We start from the raw sequence: 19129 nt of genomic DNA on the forward strand, positions 1-19129 counted from the left end.
GTGCTTGAACTATGACATGTCTGTTTGAAAGCAACTTAAGACTTCAGGTGCTGGAGAATCCATCATATTCCTAAGTAAACAATTCCAATAGTTAATCACAACTAATGTTACAAACTTTGTGCCTTCTTTGTAGTCTGAATTTGTATTACTTCAGCTTCCAAACATTGAAATTCCGACTGTGTCAATCCATGACTGCATTCTGCAGTGTTCCAAATGGGTGCCAGCAAAATTATATCTTTTTGAATAATGACTACAGTACTCTGGCCTGACTAGAAACACTAAGTACATGGTAGATGCATCCAAGATAACTCACCTATCTTGTGTGCATCATCAATAGCATGAAGTTGACCAGGTGATACTGTGCCCAGATAGCACCTTTACATGTCCCAGGTTTCTAGGTAGTAGATTCCCCCCCCCCCCCCCCCCCCGCCCATTCTGCCTGCAACAGTCCTAATCTTTTAGTTATGGGACACTTTTGAGCACAGACTGGCAAGGCAAGGTAGGAAAAATCATATTCACAGTAGCTTGTTTCCTCAGTTAGACATTTAAACCAGATGTTTGGAAGTTAAAGATCTGAGCACAAAGCCTCCATGCCAACTGGCATGTTAACATACTGTTTTATATTAAATGTGCTTATTTTTGTGTGGCAGCTTTTGGCTTTTTTGTCTTTGTTTCCAAGTATCCCTCTCGAGACTTTTTGAGTCAGTATTTAGCCAATAAAAATCATTTGTTACAGACCAGCTACAATAATTTATAGTATTCTAAAAATAAATCCAGTGAATGGTAAAAATAAAAAGTGTTACATGAGTCATAACAATTGGATTGGGACAAAGGTGGGGCAAAACCCCAGCAACAGGCATGTCTGAACACTGGACTAGATTATTTACAACCAAATAAATGTACTTGCAGCTATATTTTTACAAAGAAGCAATGATGTCTACTGGCCACTTATGCTAGAGCACAATTATGAATGGGCTGCATGACTGGCTTTCTTTGGGCCATAGCAGCCCGTGGCTCACTGGGATTCCATCTGCAGCCCTGCAGTCCCCCAACTGCTCCCCATCCCACACCTCTTGTGCACTGGGACACCAGAATCCTGCACTTACTTGCTCCTCCTCCTACCTCCCTACCTCCCAGCACTTACAGAGTGCGTGGATTGCCTGTTTTGCTCTCTGTTCCCACTTCTCTCCCACCCTTCCAGAGCTGGAATGCCATAAACAGCTGATTTAGAGCATTCCAGCTCTGGGAGGGAGGGAGTGGGGACAGGGTACAAATCAGGTGTTTCACAGCTCCTCCAAAAGTGCTGGGAGGGAGACAGAGGCGTAGGAAGTGAGGGGCTCCAGTGCCCCAGTGCACAAGAGGCATGTGGAAGGAGGGAGCAGCCGGTCTTCTGTGGGTTATAGATGGAGCCCCAGTGGACTGCTGGTTGCCTGCCACTATGCTAAAGTGTTTTCCTCAATGGCTATACTGCAAGTAATATATCCACTGTTTTAACGCTTGTAATTAAAAATTGCAGGCAAAGGCTCTTTCTGCCCTATTCTGTTCATCCCTATTTAACTATAATTTTGTGAAACTTGGCTGCCTATTGATACTAAATTCTAAGAGATAGGGTTTACACTATTTGGTTGACCGTACTCTGTTGAGATTCATCTTTATCCTGAAATATTATTAATAGATTGCCTCTACCTATTTAAGTACAGAAAGCTACCTAAACACATTTTCTATTTCTGTTTCAGGGAAGCAGTTTAAATGTACAGTGTGTGACTATACTGCTGCCCAAAAGCCACAGCTACTGCGTCACATGGAACAACATGTCTCTTTCAAGGTAAGAGAGCAAATAAGCCATGATTGATTAATGCCCATGTAGTAATAAAGGGATCTTCAGACTTTCAGCAACTTTCAAGAGGGATATTTTTATATTTCTGGTGATACGACATTTTTATGTTTCTAATGTTAACAAAGGAATATTGACTTGGCATTTAAACATTAAGTGACACTAAAGAATGCATTCCAAAATGTGCAACAACATGATGCAATCATTTTGTTTATTGAAATTTATATTTAATTTCTTTCTAAAAATGTATGCATTTCACACTGCAAAATAGTAAAGTAAGTAAAGTAAGATGTTGTTTTCCATAGATTATTGTTCACTGTCCCATTTTAACTTCCTTTGAGAGCAGGTTAACATACTTGCAGTAGATGAGTTCATTTGCTTCGAAAGGATGTTGGGGGCAATGTAATCTAACAGTGGGTTTTACCGATGAAAGCTTATGCCCTAATAAATCTGTAAGCCTCGAAGGCCATGTCTACACGAGGAGATTATTTTGAATTTACTAAATTCAACTTCTGGGTACCTGATTTTACAAATTGGAAATTTGTAAATTTCAAATTTCACTATGGCAAAGAATTGAATGTAGTCTGAGGCAGGCTCTGTTAATATGGACTTGCTATCTTAGATGCAGAGCCCCAGAAAGAAGTTTGAATTAGTGGTACCAGAGCTCCACACTAACATTATTCTGGATTTACAAGTTTGGGAATAGCATTATTCCTCATGAAAAGCAGGACTGCAGAATTTGAATTCTGTGACCCCTTCTTCCAGAATAACGGGCTTGGTAGTGTGGATGCATCGCTTACAAAATCGACCTTGGGGGGGCTTAAGTTTGGACTAAGGTCCTAGTGTAGAACAGGCTTAAGATGCCACAGGTCTCCTTGTTGTCTTTGCTGATACAGACTAACATGGCTACCCCTCTAAAGTGCATCTCAGAAGGAAACTATTAATGTATCTGTGAAATGCTTAGATTGAATATCAGTTTATTAATAAAATGTAGCATTACCTTATTTATTCCTAAATATTACCGTGGCTTTTACTGTGGTTGAATATGATGTCATGAACACAGAGGGTGCTAAATGCAGAGAATGGAAAATGAAATTTGCTTTCATTTTCAGCGAAATCCACAAGTGAACATTTTCTTTAAAGATACAGTATAGTTTTAACAATTTTATCCTGACAGTGAGTAAACCTCCAAGCCATTCTACAAAAATATTATACTTGTTTTTTACTCATCAATTTTCAGTACTTAAAGCAGAAAGGAATACAATCCCTGGCCGAGTTTAAATTCCAGAAAATAGGTATAGAAAGAAAAAGATGAATGGAGACGTCCAAAGGGAAGGCATCCCGTGCTTTCTAGCTAGCAGCTATCTATTTAACTATCCATAATGTGAATAATTTAATTCCTTTTGCATTGTATTTGTATTTCTGGCATTTTTATGTAGGATGGGAATTCAGCGCTTTCACTTTCTGATCGACTAAATGTTATGATAGACATGCAACTGTGAGGTAATATGTCTGAGAAGTCTTAGAGAATGCAAAACTGCTGTAACATCCACATAAGAATCTAAACATTTGTAACAGGTTCCTTTCCTTTCACAAAATTGTTGGGTGTTAAGATAGATGCTTGAAATCTGTTTTAATTATTTTAAAAATGTATTTTATTTTTATTTTTATTTTTATTTTTGGACAAAAGTGTTTAAAATGCTGCACTTGCCATTTACATTTGTCCTGGTAGATCACAAGATAGAATTTAAATTCTTATGGCCAAGCAACTCATGCCCTTTTGTTAGCTTTCTCCAGAGTACTCAACCTGATCTGCATCAGGCGTTCTGGACTTTGGTCTTTTGCCTTGAGAAGTCCAACCAGAGTGCAGGCAGTGTCTTAGAAGGTGAGGCTAAAATTCTCTGACTTCTCTACAACGAGAGCAGCATTCTAGCTTTACTTTTTCCCAATGGAGTCTCCAGTGAGGCTTCACTAAATCCTCCTGAATCAATGAATATCCCAAGACAGTATCAGTTTCCCCCTTAGGCACTTCCTTCCCACCTTTGCAGGGACAGTAAGTGATTTCCTTTTTGTCCTGTCCCCAAGAGTCTTATCCATTTGAAGGATTCGGCAAACTTGCATTCCATCATGGTGAGCTTAAAAAACAACAAATAGTCTTGCAGCACCTTAGAGACTAACAAAAATGTAGATGGTATCATGAGTTTTCGTGGGTACAGCCCACTTCAGTTACAGACTAACACGGCTACCCCTCTGAAACTTGTATTCCATCTTGTGGCAATGCCGTTTCTTGTCCCGCCTTCCACGCTGATAGTCCCTGATTCCCTGCAAGAGCTCCTTTCACTTCCTCTTTTCTTCTTCAGGCTTTTCAGTTCACCACTCATCCCTGCATCTGGACCCCTTAGGTTACTGGACATGTTTTCTGGGAAAATCATCCTTTAGGAACCCTTTAGAATTTAATCGCAGCCTCCAGAAGTTGGAGTGGTGCCTCCTCACCCAGTCTCTGTTATTCTTGAGGGGCCTTTGGAAAAATTGTTCCAGTATCACTTGGCCCATAATTTCCCCCACTGGTTAGAATTGCGTTGGATGCCTCAAGTCAATATAGTGACACACAATTTTTGTTGGTATTTTTCCATAGAGAGCCCCACCCACTCAAAATAGTCTGCCTTCATAGCGTCATAGTCCCAATCCTATTCCTCACTCAGAGCTTTGTAAGCTGTCTGAGCTTCCTTGTGAGATAGGGTACCGCCTGGAAAGCCCACATTTGCTTACCTCATACATAGCTACTCTCTATATACTCTCCCCGACCGCAGGGGTGATTGCTATTGACTCTGACCAGTAGGCCACACTGCCCTGAAGGCAAGGGCCATAACTTGCATACTGTTACTCTTTATATATGACTCCTTGTTTCTGCACTGAGTTTCACCAACTTCTGGACCAACTGCTGTTACACCTGTTTTCTGATGACTTCCTGCAGGTTTTTCTGCTGCTTTGCCTGCTGCATTAGAAGAGCCGTCTTTCATGCTGGTGCGATTCTGGAAGGGTTGTGTTATCTTTTGCTGCTTCTTCTGCCAACCACTTGCTGAGTCTACCCTGTATCCAGGCACAGAGTATTCATACTGGCTCCACCTCTACACCCGCACCAAATTTTCAAGCACCATATGTGTAGAAATCAAGATCCTAGACAAGCCCTCATTTGTAACAGGGCATACCTCTGTCTGATCCTCGATCACTACAGAAACCACTCAGGCTCTCTTCCTTTAGTGTTCACTTTGTAGAATTCATTCAAGTCCTGTTCACCCGTACTGTACTTCAGTCCCTGTTCATCAGGGCCATTTCTGGAAAAGAGACTTCTCTTCCTTGGTATCTTTTTCAGTAAGGGTTACAGGTAGGCCCTACCCTAACTCTTTCTTCCTGCCTTTTATCAAAGTAGTCATCCAATGGGCCAGTTAGTTCCCTAACTCTGACCAAGCCTTTCCCTCCGAGTAGCTAATTCTTCCCTATTTTCTCAGTCAGCCACCACTGGGGAAGCTAATTAAAGCAACTGATCAGAATGCTGACTCTACTGTTAGGCCTCAGCTCGTTGTCACAATCCTAATAAGGATTTGTTATTTTTAAAGCCAATTATGATAGAGCCAAATATCTCTTTTGGTAGCAGCATAATGGTAGTTTGTAAATAGGGGGTGGCGGGAAGCAATAATTTTGTGTGTTTTATGGAATTTTTAGGGCACATTTACATCATTTAAAAAGAAAAGATATAACACGTACGTCAAGCATTCCTTGGCTATTCACTCCTTTCTCCATACTCAGGAAATAGTGTACATACAGTAAACTTCCGATAATCCGGCACCTTTACGACCCAGAGGGGTGCCGGATTATTAGATATGCCAGACTATCGGAAGGGGGGGCTATAAGGGGTCTGGGATGGAGTGCAGAGGATGCGCCCCTCGACGCTGCGGAACCAACCCAGCAGCACCCCAGCTGCTCTGCCCCGGGCGTCCCTGAGTCAGCCGCTGCTGAAACTGACCAGCGGCTGACTGAGAAGCCCGAGGCAGAGCTGCTCTGCCCCCGGCTTCTCCGAGTCAGCCGCTGGTCCGCTGGTCAGTTTCAGCAGCGGCTGAATGGTGGAAGCCGAGGGCAGAGCAGCTCCAATTGTCTGGCTGCCCGGAGCACTTCCGGGTTCCAGATGGTGCCGGACCATCAGGAGTGCCAGACCATTGGATGCTGGACCACTGGAGTTTTACTGTATCAGTAAAATAAGAAGGGAAATTGATGAGTTGTGAATATTCTTTTTGAAGTTTTCATGCCAAATCTTTTAGAACAGAACGATTTGATGCCATGTAATGTGCCAAAGTACTGGACAGTTTTATGATTGTAGGCTACATTCAGGCAACGTAGGCAAATAAAAGCAAATATTGCTTTTCATCCTCTGTACACAGAGAACAAAACATATAATTAGATCATTTGAAAAGAAAAATGTTTAGTGGATTTTTCCTGTCTGTCACTTCAGTGTTTAGTTTGAGTAGCCAGCGTGATACTGTATAGTTCCTTCTTTTGTAAAGTTAAATATTAAAATTATTTTAACAGTATACTTGCCAAAGGTCTCTGTAATATTAGTGCTTCTTTTAATTAAAGGAACAATAATATTGATTTCTACATCCTGCAAAGTTTTCCCCTCAACAAAACTTTATTCAAATTACAGAATAACAGAATATTTTTACTGCGGTCTAGCAGACTGTTAGAAAAAAATTCCAAACCTGTTTCACTTCACAGCAGATACTATGTGCATCCAGTTGCAGAGCTGTAATCAGTTTCTTCTGTTGTCCATGTGGATTTTTCTCACAACAAACGGAGAGCAAACAACTTTTAAAACCATAGGAGAATGTGACTGTAAAACTCAAGCAGTTAGCAAAGGGATTGTGTGCAAATGTACCAGAAATGACTTTTAACTCATTTTTTGGATATATTAGATACTAGAAGACTTACCCAGCATTGGCTGGGTACAGCCCAGGACATTGGAGGTGCCACACACCGCGGCTACCGGCTTTTTCCCGGTGCCGTCTGGAATGGGCAGGACATTCACATCCCAGCTTCTGGCTTCACCCAGGGGCTTGTCTAGGTCTTGGGAAGCCACACATCCTGACCACCAGCTTCACCCGGAAGCAGGGAGCACAGAAGTCATCCACTGGTGCTCCTTGGTCTGGGAGTGGCAGGGGGGCCACACAGGCCTCCCGCTGGTGCTTCCTGGACTGGGATGGGGGAGGATGCAGGCCTCCTGCTAGTGCTCCTCAGAGCCTGCCTGGGAGGAGGGGATCGCACAGAGGCCAACAGCTGCTCCCTGGGGCTGGGGTGCTTGCTTGCCCCACTGTGGTCATTCCACAGTGTAACTATTCATTCTACCAGACCCCTCCGATTCTATTTTATGAAAAACTGTCGAATTCCAGGCACATCCTGGAAAATGGTTCTGTGAACTTATTCAGTCCCTTTGAATATGCAAATCAGAATTACCCAGTCGATTAGAATTATTTTTCTATATGTTTACTAATCTGCTGTCAGTCAGGTATTGGACTCTAGTGAGCAGTCAGATTCTCAGATGGACACTGTACTGATTCTTAAAGATCAAAATTTCTTCGTCTTTTGTCATAGGCAGCGGAATTCTTATTCACTGCAGTCTTTTGTTTCTCTCTGGTCCTTTGTTTGGTAAGGAAATATTATATTTGCCACCATTGCTCAAACCAGCTCAATCATAGAACACTAGAACTGGAAGGGACCTCAAGAGGTTGTCGAGTCCAGTCCCCTGCCCTCATGGAAGGACCCAGTACCGTCTCTAGACCATCCCTGATAGATGTCAATCTAACCTGCTCTTAATATCTCCAGAGAGGGAGATTCCACAACCTGCTTAGGCAACTTATTCCAGTGTTTCACCACCCTGGCAGTTAGGAAGTTTTTCCTAATGTCCAACCTAAACCTTCCTTGCTGCATGTTAAACCCACTGCTTCTTGTCCTATACTCAGAGGCTAAGGAAAACTATTTTTCTCCCTCCTTGTGACACCGTTTTAGATACCTGAAAACTGCTATCATGTCCCCTCTCAGTCTTCTCCTTTACAAACTAAATAAGCCTAATTCTTTCAGTCTTCCTTCATAGGCCATGTTCTCTAGACCTTTAATCATTCTTGTTGATCTTCTCTGGACCTTCTCTGATTTCTCCACATCTTTCTTGAAATGTGATGCCCAGAACTGGACACAATACTCCAACTGAGGCCTAATCAGCGCAGAGTAGAGCGGAAGAATGACTTCTCATGTCTTGTTCACAACACTCCTGTTGATGCATCCCAGGATCATGTTTGCTTTTTTCGCAACAGTGTCACGCAGAGCTTGCTCTATTGGGAACCATAGCATAGTACAGCTGCTGATTTAAAAACTATGTTATGAAACCTCACATTAGAACTGATCCATCAACACTGTGTTCAGAAACTCCTCAAGCTATCACCAACCCTTCTTTCTCTATTTTGTCTCCTAATGTTGCTAATCCTGATAAAGCGATTGGCAAGTTACAGACAATGAAAACAGGAGGAGTACAGGCAGTCCCCGGGTTACGTACAAGATAGGGACTATAGGTTTGTTCTTAAGTTGAATTTGTATGTAAGTCGGAACTGGCTCCAGATTCAGCCGCTGCTGCTGAAACTGACCAGAGGCTGACTACAGGAAGCTGGAGGCAGAATTGCTCTGCCCCCAGCTTCCTGGAATCAGCCACTGATCAGTTTCAACAGCGGCTGAATCTCGAGCCTGGGACAGAACAGCTGGGCTGCCAGGTAGGTCCCTGCAGGACCAACCCGGCAGCACCCCAGCTGCTCTACCCCAGGGTCCACAGCAAAAGCCTGGTCTGCTGGGGGGAGGGGGGGGGCGGAGCACTAGCTGCACCGCCCCCCCCCCCCCCAGCAGACCAGGGACACGGGGAGCAAAGCCTCAGCGGCGACGGGGTGCTGCGCCTCTGAGGCTTTGCTCTGGCAAAGCCTCAGAGGCGCGGCACCCTGCCGCCGCAGCGGCTTTGCTCCCCGAGTCCCTGGTCTGCTGGAGACGGTCCCCAGCAGACCAGAGGCACCGTAAGTCTGATCCACGTAACTCGGGGACTGCCTGTATTTAGAAAAATTCCCTACTTGAGATAGCATGTGGGTGTGTGTCTGTCTTCCTTGCACTCCCATCCCTTCAGATACGTAGCTTTTCATATTCCCTACTGAGATGAATACTGTAATTAATTATAATTAATTGCTTGTCAAGTTTCAGAAGATGACATCACTTTCCATCCATACTATTGGTTACCTTAGACAAGTTTGGAGTAGTTGACCCAAATTTAAAGAGATGGTTGTTTACTTTGCATACTTTTGACAGGCTGATTAGCATAATTAGCACAGCAAACACACAATTGAAATCATTTACTGCAGAGGGCAGACTATTCTGAGAGCTCTTTTTAATTACATAGAGAAATACAGGTGAAAGCTCTGTTCTCTGTGTGCCACTGTGTCACAGATCAAATAGATTTGATCCATTGCTAATTAGTATGTAATGACAAATTGAATTTTTGACCTATATATCCTGTGCTACTATTGGAGAAGGATTTTAATTTGTTTTAGTTTCAAAATAACATGAAATATTCAAGGTGGAGCCGGTAATGATACCCATTAGAAGACCCTCATCAGCATTAATATATTTAAATCTTTTAAGCACTGGTTTAAAATTTTAAATATTGGGGGAAAAAGTTCAGTCAGCATGCTAAATCATTTCCATAGAAAGAGAAGATGCATTTAGAAATTGTCTGCCTTTGTTTGCCTCTTCAAAAAAAATTGTAGTATTTCCGTTTTCTGACAAGGTTTACTTGACATTTCCCCACCTGCTTTGTAAATGTATATGTATAATGTTGGTTTGTTACTGGCCTCTTTCTACCCTTCATGTACACGGTCTTTGTAAATATTATAAAGCTAATAGTTAATATTCAACATCATGGTGCATATATATGAAATAATGGATCTAATTTTCTAAATTGAGTACCTAATGTCTGGCACGTACATAGGGATTTGTATGTACAAATATTTACCTAAATATTTTATCTGCCTAACTTTAGGGTACTATAATTGGAAGTTGGGATAAATAACATTTCCGTAGAGTTTTTCCTTTGTGACTCTGCTGTGGTGTTTACAAGCCCCCTCGCTACAGCTGAGGTACTGTAGTGGAAAGACTGGAGCAGTACGGAGCCAGGAAGGCTCTGCCCCTCAGGACTTGTCTCCACTTAGCGGAAGATTGATGCTGTGGAGATTGATCTCCATGGGTTCGATTTAGCAGGTCTAGTAAGGACCCACTAAATCAATAGTTGACACTACCCCTGTTGAACCCAGTACTCCACCAGGTTGTGAGGATAACGGAAGTAGAGGGGAGAAACTCTCCCATCGACCTCCCGGAGTGGGGGCGCTGTGGAAACTCGACCTGAAGTATATTCAGTTGCATATCTTAGGTCAGCTTTCTCCCTTATTATAGACCTGACCTAAGTCACTGCAGAACACATTTGTGGAGAAAGGAGCCATATAAAGAGAGTTCCAGAAATCCAGGCAGCAATGTTCCTTCTAAGCTGAGCGCTTGAGCAGCCACCCAGCAGCGATTCAAATGTCGCCCAGCTGATTAACAAAGCACCGAAAGCGGGCAGCATGTATTTCTACTGGTGGTCCACATCCACATATGCCTCAGGGTATAAAACAAAATGTATTCTTCATATGGATGAAAAAATTAGAGGGAACGTTGCCAGGCAGGGAGGAGGAGAGAAGACATTTCCTGGAGGAGCACTTATGTGCCAGAGTAGAAGCTGCAGCTCTTACCAAGAAGGTTGAGTTGTGAGTCTTTTTCCCTACCTGTCAACATCACCCCTTAGGGAAAACCACGTGCAGGGGTACCAGAGGGTCACCTGCATCCATTCTGAGACTCTGGTGTTTGAGTAAAGGGCACCAAACTGAGACCTCTGATATAGTAGGAAGTTTTCCAAAGAAACGTGAGCAGGAGATGGGTTGAATATAGGCCTTAGACCCATCTCTACAGAAAGCAGGCAAGTATGATCAATTGTAACTCTCTTTTTTTCTGCTAGCCTTTCCGTTGTGCACACTGCCATTATTCCTGCAATATATCGGGTTCCCTGAAGAGACATTACAACAGGAAGCATCCCAATGAAGAGTATGTTAACGTAGGTACTGGTGAACTTGCTACCGACGCTCTTATCCAACAAGGTACATTTCCAATTAAAAGCAGCACATCTGTTTATTTTCACTGTTGAAGCGGAGTTAATTGTAAGGTGAACTCCGAGCAATGAGATGCACAGTGTAATTACATGTGTGAAAAAGTAGTTCATTTTCTTAGTTCTTAAATGGCCTCATTATGATTTCTCTGACTGATTCTAATTCTGTCTTCCCTGCAGCATTCACTATTTTTATATACTTTTATCAGGTCCCCTCTTAGTCATCTCCTTTCTTAGGTAAGCAACCCCAGTCTTTTTAATTTCTTTTCAAATGAGTGATCAGCTGATACATTTCTACAATCAGTTTTGAAAGATTGAGCTAATACTGAGATGAGAACTGAGACTAGTGGGCACCAAATTAATCCCGCAATAAACAAGCCAAGAAAGGTAAACAGTGCAGATCTGTTGTGACTGGAAGTTGCTTTGGCCTCTCATGTAAAAATACCTATTCAAAGCATTGAATGAGATTTTTAACCATTCATCTCCCATCAGTTTAGGGAGAGATTTTCAAAGGCACAAATTGGAATTAGGTTCCTGTGGCCCATTCATTTTCAGTGCAAGTGCCTCACTGCCCTTTATGCCTTTGCATCTCTTTCCATTTAATGGCCATTTTATTGATAAAGCCCCGTATACTGCTTTGAAACTGTTGGGGGTTAGCTACTTCTCCCTCTTGCCCTAAGCAGGTGGGGTAAAAAATGCTTGGTTTTCATTTAGAAATGGACTCTGCACCCTTGACTTTAAAATGGAAAGTCAATTCCATTCTCAGACAACAATCTTGGTTTCCAGAGTGGAAATTAATGATCTTTGATGGCCATCTAATACTGGTGAAAGGTGATTAACCTAGCCTCTTGCTTGCTTGCAGTTTGCATTATGTACCTTGCTATGGGATATCAGATAAACCAGAAATTGGAGAATGTAGGAAATGTCTGACATTTAAGATAAACCCTTAGAACCAAAGCAACAATCAAGGGGAGGGAGAAATGTGGTTAAACATCTATGTTTATAGCATGAGATAATTCTGTTCATAGCTGATTTTTCTAACTCTAAAAGTGTCAGTCATTTAGTTAACTTCTTACATTCCTTTTATAAACAGAAGTCAGTAGAGCTAGTTGCTCTTATCTGATTAATTACATTTGATAGCCATCATGTTGTTAATGTATTTATTTAGAAGCCACAGTTCTTTCTTTGCATAGCAGCCATACCCATATGCTGCTAAAGCAGAAAGGTACAAGTCTTCTATTTCCCAGGAGAGGTTTTGCTGTAGTACTCTTGGCAGATAGATCAAAGGGAAGAATCTGACTGTGTAATCAGATAGCTTGTTGAGTATAAAGTGTATTTAGAAATTCCAGAAGCACAAAGCTTGTACAGTTCTGGTTCCTGAAGGGGAAAAATGGAAACTCAATTAAATACTATCGTGTTGAAAGTTCTGAGCTGTTTGGTACACTCAAATTTCTTATTTTATTTCTGACAACCTCTGAGTTATTTTTTTCCATCTTGAATGGAACATACAAAGCTTATTTTTAAATAAATACCTTTTAAGAACTTAAAAATTTTCCTTTTTATTACAAAAGAATAGATACCAGAATAATGCCAAAATATAAGATAAGGAATAAAATCATACTTCTTCCAAACATATTATCTCTAAAAAGCATTTCCAAATTATTCTCTTTACAAAGAATCCTTGTCCATCAGAAATACTAAAACACATTTAAATAGCACTGAAATTGTGACACAAGGAAAAATATTCAAAATTAAAAGTTGAGACTCCATCTTTTAACTTGGTATAAATTGTGGAATGGAAATACAGTAGCATTAAATTAAGGAAGAAGTGTCAGCCTTAATTAACCTTAACTTTACATTTTTTGTTTTCCCATTTTGTCATAAATAAAAGTAGATCTTTGTGAATTTCTGAGATGAAGGGAGTTGTTGTTAGTAACTTTACAAATTTTGCCATAGACAGATTAGGTAATTGTTTCAAAGCTATTATTAACTTGGACAGTAAATAAGACCTCAATCCTGCAAATACATCCATGCAGACAGACCCCTGCACCTATGTGGAAATCCACTGATGTCAATGAATATCTGTATGGGCCTAGGAGTTGAGTCTGCCTGCATGTTCATGTTGGTTAGAAGCCTAATATTGTATCAGATTCTGAATACATTTAATGTACCATCTTTACTGGCCTCAGAGTGAAAAAGGAATTCACTATGAACTATTATTTCAGAGCCACATCAGTTTACTTCTGAATAGAAAATCAGTTATTTTTCAATCCAAGAAAAGGAAAAAAAATATTAAAATTGAGGGAGAATAACCTTATGGTGAAGTTACTGGACTGGGACTTAGGAGAACAGGTTTCAGGTCTCTGGTTCTGCCCTGGACATCCTGCCTCAGTTCCCTATTATGAAATTTGGGGTAATTACCTTTCTCCCCAGGAACGCAGTTCATTAATGTTGTATATTAATAAAAAGATATAATGATGAGGGCCACATAAACAGATAGAATTTCACTTTTTTCCTCTGGGACAGAAAATCACTTTCTCCTTTATTAGCCATTGCCAAGTTGAAGTTTACTGTTTGCATATGTATGAAGATTATTTCTGGAAAATTTTCTTTTTTTGTAAAAAAAAAAAAAAAGAAAAAAAAAGGTTCATATAATATATTTGTTGTTTTCCTTAAAAATGGAAAAAAAGTTTGAAAAGAATAAAGCAAAAAGGAAAAAATAATTAATGCAAATCTCTAATTGTACCATGCTCTACACTGTCACACATTCCTTTTATCATGTATCCCTTGTTTTCTGCTCCCGACATAGGTCAGGATTATGTGAGTTACCCCTCTACTATTTCCCCCCTTGATTTCTGACTATATTATAGATCTGACAAATACTTTAATTGGAAATATTATTTTCATGTAGACCATTAAACTCTTCCCAAAGACTTCTGAAAGTTCCCATATAGTACAAGAGATGTTGTGCTGATCATTCAATCAATTACACAGCTGAGTGACAGACAGCAGTATTTTACTTTTAGAATTTTGCTATTAGAAATTCATAGAAGCAGTGAATGGCAGAAACAGAAACCTTCACACTCCTCAGCTGTATGTAATTATATAACTTATAACCATTTTTCCCCAAAAAATGTTTAATTATGGAAAAATAATATTTAACAATATGTGACAGACAACATAGAGCTTAGGGTTAGGGTTAGGGTTGAGTATGCTTGTGATATGCTGTACATGGTTTTTAATATTTTTTAATTGCTTTTGGAACCTTTGTCACTTTCTTAGTTAAAAGGAAAGCACAAAATAGAGAAAATCTCCTGATCTTGGGAGTCAGAAGACATGGATTCTGTCCCCAGTACTTCCTCAGACTTTCTTTGTGACTCAGAATAAATCACGTATCCCTTTTTTGGCTAAACAACAGATAAGTCTCTTTCCCCTTTTTTCCTCACATCCGTAATCTGTCTTTTTTCATGTGTCTTGTAGACTTTATAGGATAGGGATTTTCTGTTTTTGTGTTTGTGGAGCATCATGCAACCACAACTTGGCGCTGTTGCTGCCACTGTAATAATACAGACACTAATAATACTTATCACAGGGAGATATTAATTATTTGAAAAGCACATTGAGATCCTGTGATAGAAAGTGCCATGGAAGTTCAAATCACATTACATTAAATCACAGACACCAATATTGATGTCAAATGTGAAGAAGGCATGTCATTCGCTGACCTTTTCTATATCTGACTCAAATATTTAATGAAATGAGTTAGAAAATAATTTTCTTGAGCTTTGATGCCAATTAAGTGACAAACAGCTATACATTAGCAGCTTGATTGTGCATTTCCATTTGTTGTTCCTTAATTAGTCAAAATGACAAAGATTGCTGCTTTAATTAATGTGGCATAGTATTATAGCAAGTTTAATTTAGATGTAGAAAGGTCCTAAGTATTTCCCTGTTTTGCAACAGAGAGTCTCTCTGTCCTAACTTGAACTAAAGATAGTTTGCTTTTGTACTGTGTGGTATATACAGGCAGTCCTCGAGTTATGCGGATCCGACTTATGTCGGATCCGCAGTTACGAACGGGGCTTTTCTCGCCCTGGAGGATGGGAGCGGTGGGACACCCAGATGCGCCGCGGTCCACCGCTCCCGTCCTCCGGGGCGAGAAAAGCTGCTCCCCGTCTCCCTGGTCTGCAGGGAGACCGGGAGCAAAGCCTTGGAGCACGCCCGCAGCGGGACAGCCCAAGCGCGCCTGGGCTGTCCCGCTGCGGGCGTGCTCCAAGGCTTTGCTCCCCGTCTCCTGACCAGCAGACCAGGGAGATGGGGAGCAAAGCCTCGGAGCACGCCCACAGCGGGACAGCCCAGGCGCACTTGGGCTATCCCGCTGCGGGCATGCTCCATGGCTTTGCTCCCCGTCTCCCGACCAGCAGACCAGGGAGATGGGGAGCAAAGCCTCGGAGTACGCCAGCAGTGGGACAGCCGCGGGGCGCCTGGACTGTCCCGCTGCCCGAGTGCTCTGCGGCTTTGCTCCGCGTCTCCCAGGTCAGCAGACCAGGGAGACGGAGCAAAGCCATGGAGGACTTGGGCGGTCCCACCACCCCCGTCTCCCTGGTCTGCTGGGGGGAGTGGGGTGCAGCTAGTGCCCCCCCCAGCAGACCAGACTTTTCTTGCCTACCCCTGGGGTAGAGCAGCTGGGGGCTGCCGGGTTGGTCCCGCAGCGCCGCTCTGGACCAACCCGGCAGCACCCCAGCTGCTCTGCCCCAGGCGTCCTGATTCAGCTGCTGCTGGTCAGTTTCAGCAGCGGCTGACTTGGGGACGCCTGGGGCAGAGCAGCTGGGGTGCTGCTGGGTTGCTCCAGTAGCGCCGAGGAGCCGCGCTACTGGAGCAACCCAGCAGCACCCCAGCTGATCTGCCCCAGGCGTCCCCAAGTCAGCCGCTGCTGAAACTGACCAGCGGCTGACTACAGGAAGCCCAAGGCAGAGTTGCTCTGCCCCGGGCTTCCTGGAATCAGCCGCTGATCAGTTTCAGAAGCAGCTGACTTGGTGACGCCCGGGTTTCTTAAGTTGAATCTGTATGTAAGTCAGAACTGGCATCCAGATTCAGCTGAGGTTGAAACTGATCAGTTTCAGCAGCGGCTGACGCCAGTTCTGATTTACATACAGATTCAACTTAAGAACAAACCTACAGTCCCTATCTTGTACGTAACCCGGGGACTGCCTGTAATGCCCATTAACAGAGAAACAATTTCACTTTAGTTATAAAGACATCCTCTGCTGTGACAGCAAATTTTGATAAAGATTATAATAGCCAGGAAGAGGGAAAGAGTGGTATAGGATTGTAGGACTGTAAGGGACCTTGACACTTCATCTGCTCTAGTCCCCAGAACTCTTTGCAGAACTAAGCGTTGTTTAGATTAGAACATCCTTGAGGATTAATAAGAGTCAGTAAAAGACTCTAGCAGCTAGGCTAAATTTTCTTCTATTTTATCAAAATATAAAGTTTAATTTCATCCCATTTGCAGAATACCATATGCTGGCTTTCCATTTCTGTAAGATGAATGCTCTATCTAATCACTTTATTCATGCAAGACTGTGTTCAATGTGTGCTTGACTTGAAATCAGCCTACCAGAATACGCATCAAGCATTTAATTAGATAGCGCTAGCAGGAGCCATCGTTTGCTAGGTTAATGGATGATGACGTCTAGAAGGCCATCTGGCAGTATATTACTTAAGAAGGCACCAGGAGCTCCCCGAATATTTATATTTATTTAATTTAGTGTAGTCTGGTCACCTGATACAATACACTGTAGTATTCAATCTATTTGTGTTGTGGTTTAGTGACTGAAAATAAATCCAGAGACAACAAATAATTGTTTGCATAATTACATGCATCTGAGTTCTCATATTTGACCAAATTACTTTCATAAGAAAAAAAAACAAAAAGTTGTTTAAATCTAATGTAGAAATCAGAATTGTATGATTGTCATACTGTGTTTTAGTTGTGCTGATGTGAGGACAGATTATAAATAATGTAGTATATATCCATTTAAAGATCAAAATGAAAAGATACCTACATGCAAACTTTAAAAATGTTCAAACTCTCAGAAGCAAATATATTCAGGTTAAAATGCAGTTTACTTTGTGAGGTCTCCTTGTTTTACCTTGGTATTGCAGAAGTCCCAGAAAAATGAATAATCTTATTGGAGGTGCTGCTGTGAAATCTGACAATGCTGAAGAACAGCTTTAAAGGAGGGTTTTGGGGTTTTCTTAATTAACAAAATATGGGCCGAACTTTGGGAACATTTATAGCATTGCCAGGATTATTTTTTTTAAATGATCAAACATCTACTTGGCAGAGAACTTCACGACTCATTAAAGCATTTCACCCCACTAAAGGCCTTGCTTCATACTTCGAGGACCAACAAACAGGGGCTGTATAAGGAAAAGGGGATACAAAATTCAGACACAAAGGCTGCAATGGCTCCAGACCTAAAGATGTTGGTTTTACCATCCAAGTCTATTTTATCTGCTGGGATTATACATAATGGGAATGAGGAGGTGCTCAATCACCATGTTAATGAGTTTTTAAAAATGGTCTCCAGAGGCATGATTTTGATTTGAAAAGATGGGGAAGATATGATCTAAGAGCCTTTCCCTCTCTTTAAATATTGTGATTCTTATCCAAGCTTTTATATGAGAGAGGGGCTTAACTCACAATTCAGAATATGGATACCCCCCCACTTGGAGGAGTTTTGGATGTGAATCTGTTAACTTTTCCTTTAAGTCTGTAGTAATTTTTTTGACCCAGCAGCAGGGTTTGAAGGTCAGGATCAGTATAGTTCTCTTCAGTGGAGAGATTCATCTCTCATATGTGTGCTCACCATCTTCCAGAGGGCTTTCCATCTGTGCAGCAAACAAAAACCATACGTCTTTGCTTATTAAATCATTTCTTTACATTCTATGCTAGAACTAACCTGCCCCTCACCAGTACACAAACTATCTCACTGAGGCTACGTCTAGACTGCAAGCCTCTTTCGAAAAAGAGCATCTAGACTACAACCAGTACTTTCGGAAAAGCAAGCCGCTTTTTCGAAAGAGAGCACCCAGGCAGTCTGGATGCTGTCTTTCAAAAAAGCACAGTTTGCATTACATAGTGCCTGTTTTCAAAGGAGCATTTTCGAAAAAAGGTGTTCTTCATCGTAAAACGAGGTTTTCTGCGGTCGAAAAAACTGCGTTCTTTCGATTTACTTTTGAAAGAACGCAGCAGTAATCTAGATGCAGGGGAAGTTTTTTTCGAAAAAGGCCACTTTTTTCTAAAAAAAAAACCTCTGCAGTCTAGACACACCCTGTGTTTTTCCACTTGTCTGATTATATTTAACACAGGAAGTGTTCAATATATGGAGAAAGCAGTCTTATGAGATATTGCAGCTTAAGTTGACAGAAAAGGAGACAAACTTAAATAGGCCCGTATGGCTTTCTTGAATCCCAAAAGTGTAATGGTAGTAAGAGGATATCTCTGGGATCATTGAATGAGGAGAAATTATACCCAACATATTTTCTTCCCCCCCACAGGTGGCATTAAGTGTCCAGTTTGTAGTTTTGTGTACGGTACAAAATGGGAATTCAACAGACATCTTAAGAACAAGCATGGCCTGAAATTGGTGGAACATGATGGAGAAGCAAAGTGGGAGGTAAAAATATAATTGCTGTATCTTTGCCCGAAAATTTTAAAAATCTTTAGAGAGAAAATACAAGGCATGAAATCAAATATATCTGAAAACTCCATTACGAACTTCCTTACCGAGTGAAAAGTTGTCTTCTCTCCATTATCTTTGGCTTGAAAGCACACAGTTACTTCTGGGGGAATTCTTTGCTTTTAAAAAAAAAAAAAATTCTGCACACACTAGGAATTCTGCATATTTGTCAAAATAACACAGTATGTCAGTTTCAGTTATTTTGCTAATTTATGTTAAAGTACCTGAGTACCTGTCAAGCAATTATGTCTGAAACAATACAAACACACACACATT

At 41.5% G+C, this 19129-nt stretch overlaps 1 protein-coding gene across 6 annotated transcripts in view; it reads left to right on the forward strand.

The window, feature by feature from the left end:
• Positions 1-19129, forward strand: part of ZFAT (zinc finger and AT-hook domain containing) — a 254589-nt gene that overhangs the window by 217077 nt on the left and 18383 nt on the right. For all 6 annotated transcript variants that reach the window (XM_075920086.2, XM_075920084.2, XM_089776155.1 and 3 more), the window contains 3 exons: positions 1737-1825; positions 10959-11097; positions 18672-18790. In XM_075920086.2, coding sequence (XP_075776201.2) covers positions 1737-1825; positions 10959-11097; positions 18672-18790 — 347 coding nt within the window. The remainder of the gene's footprint in view (positions 1-1736; positions 1826-10958; positions 11098-18671; positions 18791-19129) is intronic.

The sequence above is a fragment of the Pelodiscus sinensis genome, chromosome 2, assembly GCF_052426305.1.
Source record: "Pelodiscus sinensis isolate ZL-2025 chromosome 2, ASM5242630v1, whole genome shotgun sequence".
Classification (NCBI taxonomy): Eukaryota; Metazoa; Chordata; order Testudines; family Trionychidae; genus Pelodiscus; species Pelodiscus sinensis.